We start from the raw sequence: 23,781 nt of genomic DNA on the forward strand, positions 1-23,781 counted from the left end.
TCAAACTTGTTTCTCCTCTGGAAAAGGAGACTTGTTCTCCTCCTCGCTTAACGCAGGAACGTAAATAAACAAGAGAAATTATATTTATATTGTATATAGTTTCCTGTTGCTAATTTTTATTTATTTATAGTGTTGTATTTATTTATAGTGATTTATGTACACGTAAAATGGATACGTTTAACCATTCTGTAATGTAAATGTATATATGTTGATTTTAATTCAATGAGCTGAATCCACGGAGGGTTAATAAATTCATCGAAAAATAATATAAAATAAAAATATAATATATAATTATATAATAATATAATTATATAATATATAATGTATATTATATATTGTATAATATATTATATAATATATTATAATATATTGTATAATATATTATATAATAAATTATATAATATGTATATTATCTAATATATTATATAATATATATTACATAATATATAATATATAATTTATAAAAATATAATATATATATATATATATAAAAATATCTCTTTACCTTATATATATTAGAGATATAAAATATACTAAAAATATATTTAAATTTCTATTTCTTGTTTCACGTTTGTGATAATATAACTTTGTACAAGGTTTTTTTATGGGATGTAGCGGAATGTAAGTTTCTTAAAATTGTATTGAAGAAAACAAAATTCTGCGGTCTCTTCTTATTAAAGTGAAACTGAATAAATAGTCTTATAAACGTCGTTAAACATTAATATTGCAAGGTTTCAGTTCCATAAACTGATACGGCACGTGTAATGTAGCGTTATTGTGTTCTACAAGAAGATGGCCTCGTCTAGGTGACGCACCTACGACTAAAACTGTCTCTCCTTTCAGCAGGGCTACCTCACCTTCACCTTTTTCTAAAATATATGTATTAAATAATTAAATTATTATATCTAATTAATAATTAATAACAATTATATTTAATAATAGAAAAATGTATTAAAAGTTAATTTTAAATAATTATATTATTTATTATATAAAAAATTGAAACTAAAATAAAAAATTTAAATTTAAATATTTTAAGTCGGAAAAAATTTTTTTGATATCAATAATAAATTGATAAACGTTTGAGTACATATTTTAATGCAGAAAAGTGACAAATTGAATTTTTATATCCTCTTTTCTTCTCTTTCAAGTCGAATATATAAATTTGTGGGTTGTTGTTCTTGTTTCACATTTAACATTAGTATAAATTTGAAATACATTATTATAAATGAAATTTCTTACCTGGAAAGGGCATTTTCATAATCCTGGTTTGCGGATAACCAAGTTTTGTGTTTCCGGTCACAGTGTAGGATCTGCTAGGCGGGACAGGTGGCGGCCGCTCCTGTATAAAGACAAAAGGGATTATATTAAATTAACAAGATTTTCTTTGCAGCATTTTGCGATAAAATTCGTTATTCTACCTAAAATACGATGTACGAAACCTTACAACATTCTGAGACTTTTTATAAAATTTTTACATTAAAAAATATAAAAATTTAAAGAAAGGAAAAGAAAAAACAAATATTTTCTTTTATAATAACTCAATTTTATATCAATTATTTTTTTTATATATTTTGGAAAAATATAAAAATTCAAATTCAAAAAATAAAAGCACAACAAAAAAAGAATAAATGTGAAGCTCTATGTGTTTCTTTTCATATAAATTCAATTTATATCGATTACTTTTCTTATATATATTTTTTATCCTGGACTTCGTGAATTATGTGAGTAAGAATAGTATATCCAGAAGCTCACCAGATCTAGTCCGAAAAGTGTACAAGTCTGCTGGATCATCTTCTGATCGGCGCACTTCTCCGAAGGATCGGGCGGAGGTGTGCCGGCGATTGGTTGCGGTCTTGGACGAGTGCCAGTTCCGGTTCCTGTGCCAGCAGTGACGTTCCTCTGAACGGTTCCGGTCGGTGGTTGTTGCGGCTTTTTCTGACCGATGCCGGATGTTACGCCTAGAGTTGTCCTTCTTAAAGGCCATCTCTTTCGTACTCGCCATCCCTTCCACGTAGACTGAAAATAAAATCAAAACAAAATTGTTCGCCTCTTATATATATATATATATATATTTTTTTTTTTCAAACATGGAAATTGTCTTACTGACAATGAGATTTCAGATATTCCTAAATAAAATAAAAGAATTTTTTATCTAATTGTAAGATAAGATTGATTTATATCGCACTAAAAAATCGAGAAAAAAAGAGAAATATGTCTACCTGTATTACTGTTGCAGCTTTCTTTCGCGTCTCCGCCCGCAGGTTCTCGAGCTGTTGCCTGATACCTTCGCTGAGAAAAATGTGTCTCTTGCCGAGGGCCCAGCTAGTGCTGGCGCCGAATTTACTCTTCAGCTGCTGCGCGTTTTGCAAAATCAATTTCGTGTCCTCGACAGCTTGCTCCTCGGCGCGACGCAGTTGCTTGAAGGGTGCGATCAGCCTATATCTCGCGTTAAAGGCTTTAAATCGCATTCTGTGAGGATATCCTGCACGCAAGAGATAGTAACATATACAATAAATATTTTATAAAAATACCTTTGTTTAGAATTCCTATACCTTTATTTTTCCTCCTTTAATTACATATAACCTTATAATACATTTATATCTTAATCTACACAACCTTATACCTAATTAGTCTGGGTGGGTTCGAGTCTGCGTTTCGCCTTACTATTTGCTCCAAGTGAGCTTCGGCGACGCAGCGTGCACAGTCACCCGTACGACTAAATTTCCTCATTCCTATTGGGGCCTGGGTGGACTCGAACCTGCGTTGTTCCTACTCTGCCTCAGGCGAGTTTCGGCGACGCAACGTGCACGACCATTCGACACCCGAATAAATATTATATTTAATATATTAATATTATATTTATAATTTTATAATTTTGTCTCCAGTATCTTTATAATTGTCATATGCAGGATTATTTTTTTAATAAGTTGAAATAAATTAAGAAACACACATGTTTTTTTTGTAAAAATTTGGATTTTCGAATAATTAAGTAAATATTACTTTTTGACGTTTTTACCTCCTGCCATGAGATTCACCGTTTCCAGGACCTGTAACGAGCGTATCTGACGCATCGTGACTCCCCTGTCGAGGTGCATCGGCGTCTCGGTGCTATTGCTTCGAATGCATCTGACGAAGTGCGGTCTAGCATGAACCAAGGTTCTCAGGAGATTATCTAATCTCGTATGAAAGTCCTGCGTCAACGTCGATATTGGCTCGTCCCCATTTAAACTGCGAAGAACAGTTTTTACTCGCTTTTTTTCTCGCGTGCTTCGTTTTTTAATTAAATCACTTCACTTAAAAGCTAAATTCGTCGCCGAAGCGAGTTAAATAAAAACGTTTATATTTAAATAATTATATAAATAATTAAATATATCGACAATTTTGGCAAAGGAAAAATTAATTAAAATTAATAATAAATAAATAATTTCTTTATATTAAAGGATAGCCATATATTGAAGGAAAGGATATTGAAAAATTATACATTGCTAGTAAAGAGTTTAATGTTATTCGATGATTACTTACAGATCGGTGTGAGAAGTTGGCGATATACGGAAACTGACGCCTCTTGGTACAGGGTCGTTCGCGTATAATGCTTTCAGCTCGCTGCCAAATAGATGTGTGGCAAAGCCGAAGCTGCAAGTGCTCTTGTAGAAGACCGCCACCAGGTCGTCGGGAACGACATCCTTATTTGTGTCTTTTGTGAATAAATTTTTGAATTTATTAATTTTCCAAAAAATTTTTCACATTTTATTCGATCTATTTTATAATATAAAAATTTATATTTTATATATAAAAAAATTTATATTTTATATATAAAAAAATTATTATTAATATTGTCATCAATTTTATATTTCAGTTATTAATTAATATCATAGAGTTTGCGATATTCCCTTGAATTAACATCGAGATGAGAGATGTAATGAGAGAAATCTTACGTACCGAGAAAGTCCGAAGCGTCGTAAGTGACTCTTCCTGCAAAGTGCTGAATACCGAAGGACCTGCAATCGACGGTCCTCGATTCGAATAGCCGTGGATTCTGCTTGTGCTGCACCTTTACTTTAGCGACGTAACTTTCTGCGGTTCCGTGCATAGAGCCTTCTACATCCAACATGCTTAGCAACCCGGTACGCTGTAAATCAAAATTAAACGGGCGCATTAACATCTAAAACAGTTGCATCTTTAATGAATCCTAGAAGAATTTAAAGTCAAAATTAATCAAAAATTTATTTCAAGATACTATATGTAAAATCCCAGAGTTTGAAAAATTTTAATTCTTTTTATTTTCTTAATTAAACTCTTTTTATGCAAGTAAAATATTGAAAAAATTATTAATTATTATTTATTAATATATATTTTTATTTATAAATTTAATTATAAATTATACAAAACTTATATATAAATTTATTAATAATTAATCTTCTTTTCAAAATAAATAATGAGTACCGAAGCAACTTTAAATTTTAAAAATGTACAAAATATAAAAGGCTTTTGATTCAAAAATTTAAAATATGACGGGAAAAATGTTCGATTTTCAGCAATTGTTATAAAAAAATTATTATAGTGCAATGTGTCAAAAATTCGCAATTAGAACCCACACATTGATAAAAAATGAAAATTTATTGACATAAAAAACAATTGCTTTCAAGACTGAGTATTTTACTAAGAATGGAGAAAATATTGTACGATTTTCGTATTTGATACAAAGAGAAGGGCTTACCAAGGAAGAAATGAGATCAATACATGGCACATTGTCGACGTAGTCAACTTCGACGTCGCACCGGATGCCTTCGTCGCGACAGCTCTCGATGGAGCTTTTAAATATGTGAGTGTTGTAGAAATGCTGCATCGTCTCTGCGCAGAGATTGATGCAGAGATGCTCCAGCTGGCTCGGATTAGGATCCTCGAAGCCGAACATGTCCAGGATGCCGATGAAACCGTCCGTGGCGTGTCGCACGGCATTATTTAGGGCAGCCATGCTTCTGGATCCTGTACCCCCTGAAGAATTCTCACCCTTTATCTCATTCGTCGCATTAAAAAGTAGAAAATTTATGCCACAATTTTTCGAAGAAAATTTGCACCTTCCTTAAGGGGATGCTGATCAAATATGTTTTATCGATCGAAAAAGTAGGCACTTGAACTTATAAGATCTAGTAAAATTATGATTTCAATAAGTGCTTATATTTTGATTGACTATACAGATTGATAAATCCTTTTGCACAATTAAAGTATTAATATTAAAAATGGAAGGGAGGGCATCATAATTTCAAGAATAAACAATCCGTATAGTCAATTAATAGATTTATAGTCGAATCTAACCTCATTTTTTCGATCGATAAAACATTTGGTCAACATCTTCTTAAGAAGTCTTGTTATAGAAAAACCGATACTTATTTTTTTTTTAAATTAATTATTTAATTATCAGCTACAATAATAACTGTTTTAATTTTGTCGGCTCTCAATATTATTAATAATAATAATAATACATGAATTTTAAATCGGCCAATAGAGCCCAAGCGCGAAAAATTAATTCTTCGGAATTTTCTCCATATTGTAAGTTCGAGATCAATTTATATATGAAATTTAGTAATCTCAAACCAAGAGATACAGTTTCAAAGAATTAATTTTTCGCGCTTGGGCTCTATTGGCCGATTTAAAATTTATGTATTATTATTATTGTTTTAATTTTATTTGCTAACAATATTTTCGATGATTATCCAGTTAACTGATATTAATTGCAAATTATCGAATTACAATCGAGATAATATATTTTAATAATTGTTAATAAAGACCTGCTGAACTGCCGACTGTAGAGGCATGTTGGCTGGTGACCTCAGCTTGATTATGAACGGATTCGTTGGAATCGGATGAGAGAGTGCCCAGGGTCGAGCCGAGTCTCTTCAAGCTGTTGGCTCGTCGTACTATTGTGGATACGGTGCGGCAATAAAGCGCTTTTGCTAGCGAATCCCTGGTCATGTTAGACTGTGTAAACAAACATCGTGTGTGTTTAGCATGTTTTCCGTATTACATGATAATACACTCGATCGCAGCAGTGCCAGGCAACTTTTTAATGACCCGCTTAGTCCTTTTGTAATTTGCAATTCAAAGTCAATTTGCTCGGAGAAAATTTGTAACTTTATATATACGTATTGTGTGTGACCGTAAATAATACTGAAAATAGAAATTGGAAATTTAACTCTAAACGATTCTCCAAACTTTTCACAAATAAAATATTAAATTGAGAAAATTAAATATCCTAAAATAAAATTGTATTGTCATGAAAGATCTAAAAATGGGGCAGAGTCTCTATTTTATTTTAAGTCTGCAAAGATTATAAAATCAAAATTTTATAAGAAAGTTAGCATATAAAATTTCGGTTTTTAAGAGAGGTCGTTAAAAAGTTAAATATAAGAAAAATTGATTGTTTATACGTGAAAAAATTAATATTAACAATATAAATCATAAATATTCACTCGGGAATCTAAAACAGAAAAAATTAAAATTCAATTAAAAAAGTTCATGCATTTCGAAAGTTAAGGCTTGCGATATTTCTAAAGGATCAAGAGAGGATCATTTGATTCTAACTCGTAATAAGATGGGAAGTTGCCCGTCACTGTCACATCTCATCTGCAAGGTTCCATAACGGTACCATGTTAGCGTCACAGACGGATTTAACGAGCTGACCGCGCGCGTTGTGAGTCCTCGAAGTGAGTCCGCGCAACAAAGCTGGCGGAGGAACTCCCAGGAGTGCTGCTACGGAGGACAACTCGTTCTCGCCAATCACGCCTACCTCCACCCCAGGACCGTCCGTGAACCCGACGTTCCCGAGTATGAGCACCGCTGCTAATACTCGTACGACGTCCAAAAACGGAATGCCCAACACGCCTGGACAAAGGATGAACAATCATGAAGTCGGTAAAATTAAATTTCAGTAAAATGAAAGTTAATTCGATGCGAAACAATAAATAAATATCAAATAAAGTTCTTAAAACGCTTGAACAATTTTTAAATTAGTTTTAATAAAAATTAATTCGACTTTTTTTGGAACAATTTAATTTAATACTAAAAATAAACACATTATTGCGAAAAAATTGCTATTTTATTGAATTTTATTGACATTGAATTTTGCGCAATTTCTTTTGTACAACTGACATTTACCTAAGCAGGCTTTCCACGCTTGAAATCGGACGGCATCCTCAGCTTCGTCCTGTCGCGTGTCGCCGTGTTGGAGGTATCTCAAATTTTTGAGATTATATCCCTCTAGATTTAACTTAACTATAAAAGTTGTCAAAATAATTATTCTATGTTATAATAAATTATTAATTATTATTTTGTGTTTTATATATATGTATATTATATTACATTGAGTAAGAAATATATACTCCTATGTGATTATATTTTATTATTACACATAATTAATTATGCTATTACCTCGCTCATCATGAGACAATCCGGCCAACATTTGATAAAATATATGATAGTTCTTCTCGTCTGGCAATGGTCTGATCACTCTCGTCTGATCTAAGAAGTAACAATGAATTTTTGTCCTGTACAAAGCACCATCCGTTACCTGAACCTCGATGAAATGACCCTGAATGTACAGTAAAAAATTGCGTTGTTATTATTTTATTATACAATTATTATGATACATTATCACTGTTTGTCATAGAGTATGTGCTATTGCTCGTTATTAAAAATTTTTGATACATTAATTGTCTTTGACATATTGTTTTTATTTCTAATTGTATATATATTGTTACCGATTTTACATAATCTCTCTTTTCACAAGCTACGCTTTTCCTTCTTCCTTCCATTTCCCGCTATCTTCTTCTATCTTATGCATTTTGAAGCGAAGCACTTACTATCCTCGAGCTCTCCGAGTTTGTGGCGGTTTTCGCTGAGCCCAAGGATCTGAGGACCGTGAAGGCTGCCGCTAGATGTTTGAAAGCGTCCGTTTCCGGTCCGCCGCCGGCGACGTCGAAGAGTTGCCTAAGTAACAGCATTGAAGCGTACGTTTTTCCGGAACCGCTTGTTCCTGTAAGAGGAAATTCCAGAGATCTTATTCCTCGGGCGAAAAAAGAAGAGAGGAAAAGAGAATGAATCCGTTAGGAGACTTACCGGAAAGGATAATCGCCTGCGGATATCCGGTCTCCGATTGTTGCCTCACGGCTTCCTGGACAACCTTGTTCAGCTGAGGTGCTAATGGTACTGTCCTGGTGCTCGTTAAAGTTAACGGATTCCCCACGTCCGTATACGGATTCACGCAAACCAATATTGGACCCACATTTGTCTAGAACGATATTTTTTTTTCTTGAATAATAATATCATTCTTTACTTTTAATATATATGTGTTTTATTTAATTTTAAATCAGCAAGAGTTTGTCTTTCGAAAAGTTTTTGCTCAGTGTCAAATTATTTTTTATTTATTAAAATGAATTTTTATTTATAATTTATAATGTATTCATAATTTTTATTAATAATAAATTAATAATTATTATTATTAATTTATTAAAAAATTCATTATTTAAAAAAAAAATTAATAATAATAATTACTAATTTATTTAAAAAATACAGAAAATATTTTTATAATTTTTAGTCTAAAGACTAAAATTATATAACAGTGTACAATAAATTTACAAAGTTCTGAATGTTTCTTTCTTAAATCATTACTGTTGATTAATTAATTTTTTTTTAAATTTCTGTAGCTTAATTTAAATTTAGGGTTCGTGGAATTAAAGAAAACAAAACGAACGAATAAAAGCGGTCTCAAGTGTGTGAAAATCTGTGGAAACGGAGAAGGGAGGATGGAACCAGTCTTCTGTCGAATTTCGCAGGATGGGTGGCGGAAAGAAGGCGATCGGAATCTGCGTATGCGAGTTGTAAACAGATCACGCACCTGTGCGTGCACGCCGATAATGAGTGAGAGCGTCATCAACGGCGAAGCAAACTATCGTGATCCCGATCATTAACTTTCCAAGTGCAAACGGTCGCTTAATACACGGAAATGGGGCATAAATCAACCGGCGCAGCTTAGCAAAATTTTCAGATAATATATGCTCGAATTACAATTTGAATAATACATTGTCGAAATATTCCCCTTTCAAGATTTACATTTGCAGGTTGATCGCTATTTCATGAATAATCGTATAACCGTGCACGATTATTCTACAATTTGTGTTAACAAGAAATTAGAGAAATTCGGCAAAATTATCAATTGAACGAAAGATCGCTTGAAATAATTTTTTTCAAGATTCTCTATTGAAAGTTCAAGTCTGATAGAGGGATTGCATAATGAGTTTGCATAAGTATGATCGACTTGTTTCTTGTGGTCGAAACGAGGTAAACCAATTGACCGTAATCGATGAAGAAAAAGGTTCTCGCTCGCCCGAGGAGCCCTAGATCAGAAGAAATCAAGAGTTTCTCAATAGATCGCCCAAATGAGGAACAGTCTCGAGGAAACCGAACTCCCATATAAAAAGTCGACAGCTTGCTGCGAGGAGTTGCCCTATCATGATGAACGGCTTCTCGTGGTAAACGCGGAAATTTATCTACCAAAGAGAAACTGACAAGTATAATATGTACATTAATTATTTTATATTAATTATATTATTTAATGAAACTTAAATTTAATTGTCACAAGTGCAACGAAAATGAAAAATTATGTATTGACAGGAGAATTAATTGAGGAACTGTGGAGATCGAAATCGAAGGTTCTTAGAAAGCGAATGACTCGAAACTCTCCGTCGCCGAGGAAAAGCTTGATTAACCGGAATAATCTTAGTCCAATTATGATACACGACAGGAAATGTATGAGAGGTAAAGCCGGCTCACCATCAGCCGATCGCATCATCGGAATGCGTGCGTGCGTGCGTGCGTGCCACCTGTGCGTGGGTTTTCCTGCGGCAGGGTGGCATGCACGAAGGAGCCAGCCAGGAGGAGACAGGGTGAATTCTTAATGACGGCATATCGGCATCGCGTTGTGTTTGTGTTATTGCGGCCACCAACACCAACACCGAGCCGCATATCGCTCCGTATACTTATGAATATGATTCGAGACCGCCTCTTTGCATTCCGCTTCGGCACAGCCGCGTTACATTCGCGTGCATGTGGATACTTAACGCGCGCGTGTATGTGTGTTTGTATTTGTGTGTGAGTATGTGAAGGCGCTCTCTGGGTCCCTGGAATTCTTGGACCTTTGGAGTCCTAAGATCGCGAGATCTAGGAAGCTGTTGGCAATTGGGATTCATGGTACGTTATATTTAGGATTAAACGACCGTGTGTTTAATTCACTGAACGCGATGTTGCAAAAATGTAATCTAGAATTATGTAGACGCACGGTCTTGCATACATAATCAAAGTTTTTAAGGGGATCCTAAACGGATCTGTTTTATCGATCGAGTGATTATTTCTTTTTAGATAGGTTATTCTTTTTAGATAGGTTATTGACAGTTTGTATATATATAAAATAAGATCAGGACGGATTTGGCATTGGATAAAGAAATATAAGTCAATGTTTAGATATCAATTTGGAAGCCTAATAAACGAGAATAGCTCATCTTACATTTTTGTGCATATGTGTGTGTGCTCGTTTACTAGACTTCTAAATTGGTATCTAAACATTTACTTATATTCCTTTATCCAATGCCAAATCCGCTCTGGTCTTATTTTGTATGTACAAACTGCCAATAAAAAGAATGACCTATCTAAAAAGAAATAATCGCTCGATCGATAAAACAGCAGCAGCATATCCGTTTAGAATCCCTTTGACCTTTCGTACAGTTATACTCTAGCAAAAAAAGTAGCTGACCAAATACGGTTTACACAATTCATTTTATGTACGTATTTTGCTTAAAAAATTCTTACTTAATATTTTTTCTGAAATATTTTACGAGTCCGCTACGCGTTTGAAACGTTGGAATTTTTGTACTCTGGCTACTTGTCTACTTTAGCATTGATCTCTCTTACGTGATACTGTTTGGCGCAGAAGCGAGCTTGAAGGCACTTGAGCACTGCATCCTCCGTGAGAGGTCCGGGTAGATGAATGAGGTCGTCGAAGGCCGTGGTGGTCGCAGGGCCGGACGAGGGAGCAGTGGCCTTCGGAAGGCATCGATGCTGGCTCTGGTTGCTTCTCGCGTTCTTCACCTCGGCGATGATGCTGGAGATCGGAGGCGATCGGAGACATCCTAGAGCCGTCACGCAGGACACTATTCCGTCGTCGGGCACCCCGTTGTGCCGCTTTAGAGGATCCAGATCTGAACACGTCAAGACATTTAAACGATAAGCTTTATTAACTTGCTCGTGTCATGTTATTACATTGTTTGTCTGCGTCCAAAAGTTTGTATTTTGTCTAAAGAAAGTGAAAAAGATGAGAAATTGTTTTTACGAAACGCAATAATGCGAAAATAATTTTTTTATTAACTCTAGAGTGGATGACATTAGTCATCTATGTGCACAAACTTATTTCTGCAATTTTAATCAATATAAATTTAAGTTTAATGATTAATGTGTGTGTTTAAATAAAGGGGATCCAAAACGTTGAAACATCATTTTTGCGCATCCTTTTTTTTTATTGGTTGAACAGAATAATAAATGCTTTTCCACGATCAAAGTATATGGAAACAAAGAGCGAACTTACCGATATTATATTAAAAACAAAAAGAAATTTTAAATTAAAAAATTAAAAATTTGTTTGTTCTTCCCCAGAGTGGATGACATTAGTCACCCACGTGCACAAACTTATTTCTGCAATTTTAATGGTTTACATGTGTATTTAAATAAATAATACGATATTCTTTAACGTCCTTATTAATAGAAGTTACATAAAGACGATTTTTCCTCAGCAAAAATGTCGAACGAGACTATCATTTTTTGCACGTTCCCAGTTTTTACCATCATGTATCTTCGTAATTAAGTCTTAAATTAAAATTCTATTAAAGTAAACTCTACATAAAATTAATAAAAGAATATGATTTTATTAATATTTTATTTTCACAAGACTTAGTTTGCAAAAATCCTTTATTTTCAATTGCTTATAACTCAAAAATTATTAATGCTTCAACATTTTCGTTGAGGACAAATCGTTTCCAAATTATCCCAGGAATTTGTCATTAACAGGTTCACTACTAGTTCTGGGACACTCTGTATCGGACCAATAAATTGATGAACGGAGGCTCTCTGTTATCATATCTAAACTTCCCTTGTGTAACGTTAGATAACCGGAGATGTAACGGTATTCCGCGATTATAGTCTATAAAATCCAGTTACGAAGTCAAGCGTGTGTGTATGTCTGTGTGGAACATAGAGATATCTGTGCACTAACCAGATATTAAATTATTGGTTGCGGTCGAGTTATGGTTGAGCGCGTTCGCGCTGGCGTGATTGACATGCGGATGGACAATCGCGGACGCCGTCAGGGTGTGACCCGCGGGATGACCGATCCCGTGGGAAACGGGCGGCAGGGTGGTCCTCGGAGGTACCGCCGGTGCCGGTGAGGCGGGCACGCCACCCTTTTCCGGGCTCTTGGACGACAGTGGCCCGGCCGAGCCGTTCGCCGGCCCTGACGCGCTTGCCGGTTGACTTACGTGCAGCCGGTTCCTCAGGGTCATCAGTTCCGTGCTGAGACTCCGCAGGCGCTGCTCTAGGTGCACCGCTTCGTTCGACGAGGAAGCGTCTCCGGGAACCAAACCTGGAAACGTTCTTTGAAATACGATGGTCTCCCAATAGAAATGGAATATATCATATCGCCTCATAATTTCAGGATAGAAAATTTAATATTTTATACAGTAAAAAATAATAAATAAATCGTTCTTCTAGTCAACATCGGAACTTTAGGTCATAAGTATTTTTACTACCCTGATTCGTTCTGTTTTAATTAAGGGAATGCTGACCACGTCTGTTTTACCGACTTTGAGTTTAAGGGCTTTTTTTATTGGCTATAGATAGATTGAATAATCCTTTTCCACAATTAAAGTACTGATAATAATGAACGGGGAGCGCTATAATTTTATATAAAGAAATAATAAAAGTTAAAAAATGACAGTTTCTTATCGGCCTCTTGCATCAGCTCATAACAATATTTATTTAATACAAAAGTTCTGCACTTTATTTGTGCACAAAATATAGCGCTCCCAATAGAGATGATATAAAAGAATAATACAGAAGTAATAAAAATGAGATTAAAAGCTTGTATCAAAATATTCGTACTTAAATTAATTATGTATGTATATTTGCGTGCGAAATCGATGTCGAGACATAAAACAGCAGAAATTAGTTGCCGGACAGCGCTTCCCATTCATTATTATCAGTACTTTTATTATGAAGGATTTTTCAATCTGTTTATTCAATAAAAAGTGAACCTAACCTAACTTAAAGTCGGTAAAACAGAACTACGGCATCCCCTTAAGAATGTTTGATATTTTTTCTAGAAGTAGATTTAAAATAATTATATTAAGGTTGCAGTAATTAAGAAAACAATTTTGTGAGTTAAGGATGTACACGAGATGCATATATGTGTATCGATCTGCACTTGTGATTCTTTCTGAGTCTGCTTCGACTGTGTTTTCGAGTTCACTTCTCATTATCTTTTTCATATCCGTCGCGTGTGCGCGAGTCTCTCTCGAGTGGCCGTTCTTGCTCAGCTCTTCGGGTACCGTTAATCTAAGATACAATAGCGGATAAGTCGAAATGAAGGAAGCTGCGCTCTCTCGATGAAGAGTTGAATTTCTCTCCGTCACCTGGGGGAAGCTGAGAACTGGATTCTATCACGTGACCGACCAGTGCGTTGCTCTGTCACTAATAAGATCCCGTCAGGTTCTCATTTGATGTTAACTCTTTCGAAAGGCGCAGGAAATTTGGACAAGTGTATCTCAAACGTACATGTGCGCAATTTTTAAAAATAATTAAAAGAAAAAAATATTAAACAAAGCTTTGTCGCTAAATATATATTTTTTGAAGAATTTCAGAAAAGTTTGAGTGGATAATATATTATACTGTGAATTATAATTTATGTACTGTAAGTTTTATACAACTCAAATAGATTTCTTCTTTCTTTTTTAGGAGGACAGAGAAAGTATCATTATTATAATTTAAATCGCTTTAATTAATACAGGACTAGAACTAATTATAAAAGAGCCATAAATTATAATTCTTTCTCTAACAACCTTTGATAACAATGTAATCTATAAATCTAGAAATGCGCTTATCTCGATTTATGGATCTATATAATGTAAATATAATAACACACACTATATGCATAAACAACATAGATTATAATATTAATTATATTGAACGCTTTTATACATAATGGATATAATAATTTTAATTATCAATTTCATTCTCTATTAATATATTATTGATACATTTTTATTTAAAATAATTTAATCTGACAGTTTGTATAATTTATTTTTTCATCTATAAATATGATGTTTTGTTCAATTATCTTTTTTTCTTTGAAAAAATTGTAACCAGTTTAAATTAATGAAAATTGATCTTTTCTTTGGATCATCTTTAGCAGATTGATTCAGAAAAATTCGGATGTCTTGCATTTTCTGATTCTCCGTGATATACAAAAGATTGTACTAACTTTTATTAGGGCTTTTTATACCTGGTCTAACATTTAAATTCTCAATTAATCATAATATATCGACGTTTTGAGATTGCGCCTGACAATTAATAGTGCTTAAAAATTTTTCGAACGTCCCGTCACGTCTCAAATATATTTTTATTCTCACATTTGCAGATAAACTAGCTACGTAAAAACATTTAATACAGATCGAGTCAGTCGACTAGCTGGAGCTTATCAGTGATCTGAAATCCAGTTTGCATCTCATCAGCAATCCTCCATTTGGTCGATTTTAAGTGCGATCGAAAGTGTTTCTCCGGAATGTCGCGTTCTTTCAGGACGTGTTTTTCTCCTTTTTTTCCTCTTTCAGAGAGGAACGCTAAACTTCCTCTTTGCCCGGACGACACACGATACCCGGTGCTTGATTCGCATCGGGAAAACTGGTCTTTCTCTCTCTCTCTCGTTGCTCGATACAACTAACTTCCGGATACGGGATTAGTTACATAACCGGTTTTCGAATTGCGAACTAAAGTTGTTTAACGCGTGCGGTGCTTTTATTTACGCCCAGTTCTCTCGCCGGAGAACCGATTCGATGTGGGATGATTTCGACTATTATTATTATTCCGTGTCTTTTTGAATTATGATAATGTTAAACCTAGGTAAACTCATTGATTCAGGAAAGCTTTTTATTATGCGAGTGCAAGGATTATAATTGATTACAATAAGACAAATTTAAAAAATTGATATATTATTTATACAGAGCGTTCCAAAATTATTGGACACTGTTAATAGGAAGATTCCTATGATTATTTTGGAGACGATTTTTCCTCAGCAAAAATGACGAGGGAGGTCATCAATTTTTGACATCATGTATCTTTGTAATTAAACCTTAAGGGGATGCTGACCATGTTTGTTTTACCGACTTTAAGTTCAAGAGCTTTTTTTTTATTGACTATACAGATTGAAAAATCTCCACAATAAAAGTACTGATAATGATGAACAGGGAGCGCTGTAATTTCGTATAAGAAAACAATAAAAGTTAAAAAATGACAGTTTTTTTATCGGCCTCTTGCATCAGTTCATAACAATACTTATTTAATACAAAAGTTCTGCACTTTATTTGTGCACAAAGTATGGCACTTCCAATAGAGATGACATGAAAGAATAATACAGAAGTAAGAAAAATGAGATTAAAAGCCTGTATCAAAAGATTCGTACTTGAATTAATTATGTATGTATATTTGCATACGAAATTGATGTCGAGGCATAAAATAGCAAAATTAGTTGCAGGACAGCGCTCCCCATTCATTATTATCAGTCCTTTTATTGTGGAGGATTTTTCAATCTGTATGTTTAATAAAAAGCGAATCTAGCCTAACCTTATTCAATAAAAAGTGAACCTAACCTAACCTAATTCAATAAAAAGTAGACCTAACCTAACTTAAAGCGGGTAAAACAGAACTACGACAGCATTCCCTTAAATTAAAATTTTACTAAAGTAAACTCTACCTGAAATTAATTGAAGAATGTGATTTTGTTAATATTTTATTTCCACAAGGCTTAGTTTGCGAAAAACTCTTTATTTTCAACCGCTTATAATTCGAAAATTATTGGTGTTTCGACATTTTTGCTGAGGAAAAATCGTCTCCAAATAATCAGAGGAATTTCCCTATCAACAGGGTGTCCAATAATCTTGGGATATCCTGTATATCGATAGGGACGAGAAAAGATCTTTAATGGCATGAGATAAGATAAATTATTTTTTTTTTAAACGTGATAATGAATGGCATAGAAATAGAAACTAAGGATCCATGTTTTTACTCTATAATTATTCTTTGAAAATGCCTCTAATAAATTTAACCGAGATATAAACGGGTAAAGAAAAATGCCTTGTAAATCATAATAAACGATAATAAACGGCAGCGCAGGAACAGCAAAAATCTTACTTTTCAAGCACCCTGTAATATAGCGGACAGGTCCTACTACGCGGGAATTAAACTGCGCAGGTACCTTTGGGAGCTGAACGCTCTCCTTCGAAGAAAACAGGTTCTTTTTCGTCTTATTCTTCTCACGGCACTGCACGCCTACACTCTATTCATCGTAACTCTTTCGACTAATGTTTCTTCAACTTATATCGACGTTGACCTCTCTTTTCTCTCTTCTCCTCACTCTTTTTTTCTCTGTCCCTTTTCTTAGGTATTAATTTTTCTGTATTTTTTTTTAACTCTGCGGATTCGCAGTTCTCCTTGAATCTATAAATGGGGTTTCTAATGTTCTTCGAAACTTTCTATGAATCCTTAAATCTCAGAGCTTCTCACGTATTTAGGTTTCTCCTTTCTCCTTTCTTCTATTTGATTTTTTTCTTTAAGAATTAATTTCTTTTTTTTCTAACTTGGTTCTTCTTGAATTTATAAATGGGGTTTCTTGTATTCTTTGAATTCTTTTGTAAATCGGTAAACTTCGAAGTTTCTTACGTATTTAGATTTTAAAACAGAATTTTTTTAAATTAAAAAATTGTGTTATTTTGTATTTAAATTGTGTTGCGTTATATAAATAAGATGAATATTTTAATTGCTTCTAATCACATAAATTATCTTTTATAATTTATAAATTATTGTCATAATATCATATAAAATTCGTATATAAAATTACATTTTCAGAAAAATAAATATAATTTTATATTATGACAATATAATAATATAATTTAATGAATAACAGTATAATTTAATAAATTTAAATGAGTTATTTAAAGCAGTTTAATAAAATTAGGTAAATAAAATAAAGAAAATTTTATATAATTTATAGTATGAATTATAGTAAAAAAGATTGTATGACATTGCATGAAAACAATTAACTTGAAAGTAATCAGTGAGAAGGGAAGGAAATCTTTTTCTTGTTATCTCTGTTCTTTAAAAAAATTTAAGAAAATAAGAGGTAAGATAAAGAAAGAACTGTCTAAACCACCTTAAGTGCATTCTTATGCTTTGACAGAGTCAGATAATGAAAACATGCGTAATCATAAATACTTTACATTTGTCCTATGTAGATTATCAAATCGCGATGAAAATAGTGAGACCATCAATATGTATGTCAAAACTTAATTTGTAATTAAAGAATGAGCGGCTCATTCTTAACGTGATCCATTTATAAATTTGCGGTCAGAAAAATATTTTTCTGTGAAAAATTTGCGCAATATTTCCGCAATGGAATTTTGAACATGAAGAGATAGTTCTCTTGTAACATGTTAAAAATGGTTTAAAAATTTTTGTCCAACAATTCTCACGAAATTAAATACTTTTTAAACTATCTCTGATATTAATTGAAATTATTATATATTGAATAAAATAGTTAAAGAAAAATTAGTACACTCTTCTGTGATCTAAATATAAAACAATATACAAATGTTATTTTTTTATATTAATTTTCGAGTTAAATCGACTGACTTCGATATTCTCTACTTTATGTCTTTTGTTATATCTTTATATTAAAAATGTTTTTATTCAATAGAGATGCATGAATGAGATGCATAAATAAAATAGAGCGGAAGAAGAGTTGCAAATAATTGCAAACAAAAATTGCAATTCTTATGCATTGCTTTATGATACATCTGCTGAAAAACGAAGGTCGCTAGATGATGCAAAGAGTTTGCAAATCTCGCGTATATCTCCGCTGGGATGGACAGAAGCGATAGAATATATGAGATAAATAAACAGCTGTCAGGTCTATGTTGGCTCTTAATAAAATGATAATTTCCCACGGTACCAATTTGTCGCGGAACTTTGCAAAACGAGTAATGCCACGAAGTGGCAATAAGCGCGTAACGACCTTGAACATTATCAAACCAAGAAGACCCGTATAGGATAATATCGAATCTCTATTCACGGACGAGTTCTATCGAGCTTGTTTACAATTAATTAATTCACTTAATTGTATTTCAATTTTTTTTAAATTTTTTATCTCTAATTTTTAAAATTTTTTATTTCTAATTTTGTAAATTCTCGAGAAATATTAATACATACATACCTACATTATACATAAATTTATTTTATTTCATATTAATGTATATTTAATTATTTATTTCTAATATATGCGGTATATTTCTTATAATTTATTTTTTGTAAAAATTCTTATAAGGGAATATAAGTTTTTAAGCTTATAAAAAACAACAAATTTCCGAAAAAACACGAATAATTTTATTTAATTTTCTGAATCAAGTTGTCATATTAAAAAATTTTAAATATTTTCTTAAATTTTATATAAAAAATCTTAAAATTTCTTCAATTTTTTATTTTCAATTTTAAAAAATCTTATAGTTTCTTAAATTGTACATAAAAAAAATTTTAAATATTCTCTTAAATTTTAAATAATTTTATTTAATTTTCTGAACCAAGTTGTCATGTTAAAAAATTTTAAATATTTTCTAACTTTTTAAATTATTTATTAAAAATTGGAAATATATTAGAGATATTAGATTTTATATAGCACACTTTGGAATTGTCTTTTGATTTCTCTGACCGAGTCGGGCATAAATGCGCATTCACGTATGCGTTGCAGCGTGACCTATGCATATTGTCTGGTCTCGTATTTTTTTACATGCACGTGCGCCCGCTGCGCGTGGGCAGAAGCGGTTGCAGCTGGATGCACTAGTTTAGGCCATTGCCCCGCATAAATCCCGGTAAGAAAAGACCTTTCCCTGCTTATTATGTAACAAAAGGTGCTTGCTTTTCAAGATTATAAGATTTACATAATTATCTAAATGTAAAAACGACTCCCGCTGCTTCAGAGCCATTTTGAAAAACAAAAAAATTATTCCTTTTTCTCTTCTTGAAAAATATAATAAATAAAGAATTGTTCGAATATTTATAAATATTCTTTTAATTATGCTAATATTATGAATTTTTGAAAAATGCACATGTGTTATATAAACATGCAAATTAAACATTTTTATTTAATTGTTACTTCTTGTGTAATGATTTTTCGTTTTCTTCTTTTCTTGTTTTTTTTTTTCAGAGTTTCAGGTACGCTACACAACCTTGAGATAATCAACGATTACTTCTGGCAACCGGTCACATTTATGTGACCTAAGGTTTAAGGGAATTAAAATTCTTATAAGGGAATATAAGTTCTTAAGCTTATAAAATAAAACAAATTTCCGAAAAAAAACACCAAAAATTTTATTTAATTTTCTGAATCAAGTTATCATATTAAAAAATTTTAAATAATTTTATTTAATTTTCTGAATCAAGTTGTCATATTAACAAATTTTAAATATTTTCTAGTTTTTTAAAATTATTTATTAAAAATAGTTTCTTAGATATATGTATATATCAATCTCAAATGTTTAAATAAAAGAAAAAGAAAGAAATACAGAAAAAATGTTGAATTTTGATAATAAAATTAATTAATGCACAAGATTAATAAAAATAATAATCAGAAAGAAATATTTTTATCGGCTCTCAATATTAAGAATATAAATATGTTTTTTAAATCGGCCAACAGAGCCAAAGCACGAAGAATTAATTTATATATGAAACTTAGTGATCTCAAACCAAGAGATACAGTTCCGAATAATTAATTCTTCGTGTTTTGGCTCTGTTGGTCAATTTAAAAAACCTCATATTTATAAATAATAATATTACAATAATAAAAAAATAAATTGATTAAAAATATTATAGAAATAATTTTTGAAAATTCTAAATGCATTCTTCCTGAATATTTTGTGCACATGCTTTTTCTAATTATAACAACCTCTTACGACATAGTCAATTTCTTACAATTTTTTGTGCGCGACGCGGTTAATGACGGCAAAGAAGTGGGAGGTATTTTAATTATATCTTCTCCCCCTTAGTTCCCTTCGCCTAATTACTCGGGAAGCCCGTAATTGTGAAGGACGCGCTATAATGAAACAATAGCTGTAAGGGTGTCCTAGACGGCAGAATAATGACGCTTCTCCGAGTTGGGAAACAAGCGAGTGAAAAAGTTATCTCGATCTCGGGGCGCGTTCCACATTTCTTCTAAACTCCTCTCGACGCATTTAGCGCGCTGTCCCTAAAGTGTCTCAAAATCTGGCCTTTGTATTTGCACACGAATAACATCATTGACATTCACCACTCATAAAGAGAGTTTCTAAAAGAAGCTGCGCATTTCAAGAAAATGAGAAGATATATTTATTCAAACTATTATATATAAAGAAAATATAATATACAATAGTAATAAATAATAATTAATAAAGAATATTAATTATAATAATTATAATAAATTATAAAAAAATAAATTATAATTAATAAATAATAAATAATAAATAATAAATAATTATTTATTAATAAATAATTATTATTAATAAATTATAATTATTAAATAAAATTATACGAGAAGCTTTTCAAAAATAAAATATTAAACTTGTACGTTATGGATGACATTAATTCTTGAAGAATTTTAGTGTAAATGAAAACAATATATTAATTTAAATCTCAAATTAAAAATGTTTCAATAATAAAATTATTTAAAGAAAAAAGTCTTTATTTCTATCTTAAATTTATCTTAATTTGAAATTTTTATTTTAGGCTTTTAGATTTCAAATCAGAATTCAGAAGCGATAAGAGTCTAAACATCACTAATCGGAAATAATTAGCAGTAAATTTGTTTAAAGTACATGTATATAGCATACGTACAACAGTAAAGTTACATGAATATAAATGTTTATGGTCGCTTAATGTACACGGTGTAAATTTCTGATTCCGGGGATCGCGTAAATTTTTTACGAGAGACTTTAACCTCTTGGGTATAGTTAAGAATGCTGGAAGGTAATCAAGAAGGAACAGCCGTGAAGATATAAAGAAATTGTATTACTTTAACTGTAAAGCCTAGGCAACTTTTATAATGACCACCACAACTCTTCATATTTTTCTTTTTTTATTATTTTTAGTATAACAGGGACGTACCGAGTTTTTGAACACCCTATTAGAAGTTTAGTCCTATTAGAAGTTAACCTGCGTTATGATACGAGATTATAGATACGGTCTTCAAATATTTTGCTTCTAGATCAAAATATTGAAATATATAACTTGACGTAGATCAAATTTAAAATGGAGAACAACTTTTTCATATAACTAAAAAACATTAAAATATATATTTCTGTGAAAAGTTCGAATCTAAGAATCTCTAGTATAAAAAGTGATTTTGCAGACAGATAAAAATCCAAGTCAATTTGAGAATGAAAAAGACAACATTCCTGATCGATTTCGAATCAACAGGAGAATACTGTCGCTTTGAAGCTTTGTACCTTGCAGCTTCTTCTCGGTCTCCCAGAACTTCTGCAGCTCCGTGAAATATTTGTCCAATATGAAGACTTTGGAGAGACCGAGGGTAGCCATTTCAGGCGTTCGGAACTTAATCTCGTCCAAGAATTTTCCTCTCCCGCTGAGACTTCCCGCTTAGATTCAATCGAAAGGTTTTCTGCGGGCCCTAACGAGACATATCACAGAACATCTCGGGATTTTCGCGTCTTCGTGTCCTCGACGCACTCGTCACCGCACTCACACATCTTCCACCAGTGAATTATCCAGCGAGAATCGACAACACTCGACTTCAACATCACATTTCACTACATATAGGATACCGATTATATTCGATCCCCGAATTTATATCAGATATTTCTCTTCCCTCTTTTCTCAAGAAGACCTTCTGCCTCAAAAGGTATCGCAAAAATGCGCGATGAAAACACAGACGCGCATTCACAACATATCAGATGGAGTCCACGACCGATGACGGATCATCGATGGCACTGACACTCGCGCGATATTATATTGCTTTACGAGCCGCAGACCTTGTGGAACATCAGGCTAGTTCACTTTCGGGCACGCGAGAAGCGCCGAGTCGTTGCGTTCAACTGGGCGTCATTGTTGCCTGGGACCCACCTTCTGGGCCTTATTTCTACTAAAGCGCCTTTGCCGTAACTCCGGCAGGTAAGAGCTGCGAGGCTTACCTGGTCGGCAGGTAGTTAGGTGGAAGGCACCACGCCGAGATTCAGGATATCTGTCGGAGAGAGAAAGGTGGGGAAGAGCTGGTCTCTTTCTCTTTCCCTCTGTTTCTCTCTCTCTCTCTCTCTGGGACTGGACCGCTCCGTGTGAGGCTGCGGAAAAATGGCTGCGGCCCTAGACTTACCTTAGGCAGACCTCCACGATCCTCACTCGCTGCGGTTTATCGTCTTGCTAATCCACTCGGTGGACCTTAAAACGGGAACCGGACCCTCGTGAAGCATCAAGAGGAATTTCAAGCTTCGACGCTTCACCGATTTCAACAGCTTCAGCAATGAGACTTCGATAGGTTATTCGAAAATTCAAGCAGAACAGGGAAATGTATTATTGTTGTACCTATAGATGACAGTTTACGTTTTATTACATTGTTTAACAAAAAATTATTAATTTTCGAATATTGAAGTGAAATCGTTTCTTACAGGTTTTTGGATTCTGAATACAAATCTGGTTTCCAAATTGCTTTATCACGTTACAATTTTTAATTAAAGTTGCAAAAATGAACTATTTTCACGAACTTTGTCATATTATAGCTACAATAACGTGCTGGACAAGTTTTATTGTAATTAAAATTAAGTAATTAGAATTTTTAACCTTTAAAAGGAATTTTTGGTGTCGTTATGATTAATAAAATATTCATGGTTAGATATGAGCTGTGTTGCTAAAATTAGCTGTAACGTAATTAGGTCATTGACCCTTGAAATAGCTTTTAAAGATTTTTTAAGTGATTGAATACGAATTGTCAAATTCAAAATGGTACTCAATATACGGGGGATGTCAAATTTAAAAAATGCTTTTTTTATATAAATTCGCCATGTAAAGCTCACCATTTTAAATTTGACAATTGGATTCATATTTAATGATCAAAAGAAATGTTTAAAATTAAATAAACATAATTGAAATCTATTTGATAAATCATCAATAACAGCTAACTTCCGCAATACATTTCATTTAACCATGAATATCTTATTAACCATAATCAACCCTTTTTGAGAGTTAAAAGTCCCAATAATATATTTTATTTTGATTACAACAAAACTTCGCGAAAAAAGCCTCCTTTTTTGTAACTTTAATTAAAAATCTCTCAAAATTGTGACGTGATGGAATAATTTAAAAACCAGATTCGTATTCAATATCCAGTGTTTGCTGTTATTTAAATAAAATTATTGTATAGATGATCATCTAGATACA

At 32.7% G+C, this 23,781-nt stretch overlaps 1 protein-coding gene across 1 annotated transcript; it reads right to left on the minus strand.

Moving 5' to 3' along the window:
- Window positions 1-555: 555 nt before the first annotated feature.
- Window positions 556-22,492, minus strand: dachs (unconventional myosin-IXb-like dachs). The gene is made up of 17 exons (XM_029310703.2): window positions 21,840-22,492; window positions 12,317-12,667; window positions 10,963-11,249; window positions 8,116-8,287; window positions 7,860-8,032; window positions 7,429-7,588; window positions 7,156-7,272; window positions 6,647-6,882; window positions 5,790-5,979; window positions 4,718-4,995; window positions 3,940-4,129; window positions 3,523-3,694; window positions 3,017-3,228; window positions 2,220-2,482; window positions 1,753-2,016; window positions 1,240-1,339; window positions 556-869 (listed from the first exon to the last, which is right to left on the minus strand). Exons 1-17 carry the CDS (start codon window positions 21,928-21,930, stop codon window positions 712-714), a joined length of 3,414 nt encoding a protein of 1,137 aa, XP_029166536.2. The 5' UTR covers window positions 21,931-22,492; the 3' UTR covers window positions 556-711.
- Between the last annotated feature and the right edge of the window lie 1,289 nt (window positions 22,493-23,781).

The sequence above is a fragment of the Nylanderia fulva genome, unplaced genomic scaffold (assembly GCF_048542155.1).
Source record: "Nylanderia fulva isolate GAGA-0341 unplaced genomic scaffold, ASM4854215v1 Scaffold15, whole genome shotgun sequence".
Taxonomy (NCBI): Eukaryota; Metazoa; Arthropoda; class Insecta; order Hymenoptera; family Formicidae; genus Nylanderia; species Nylanderia fulva.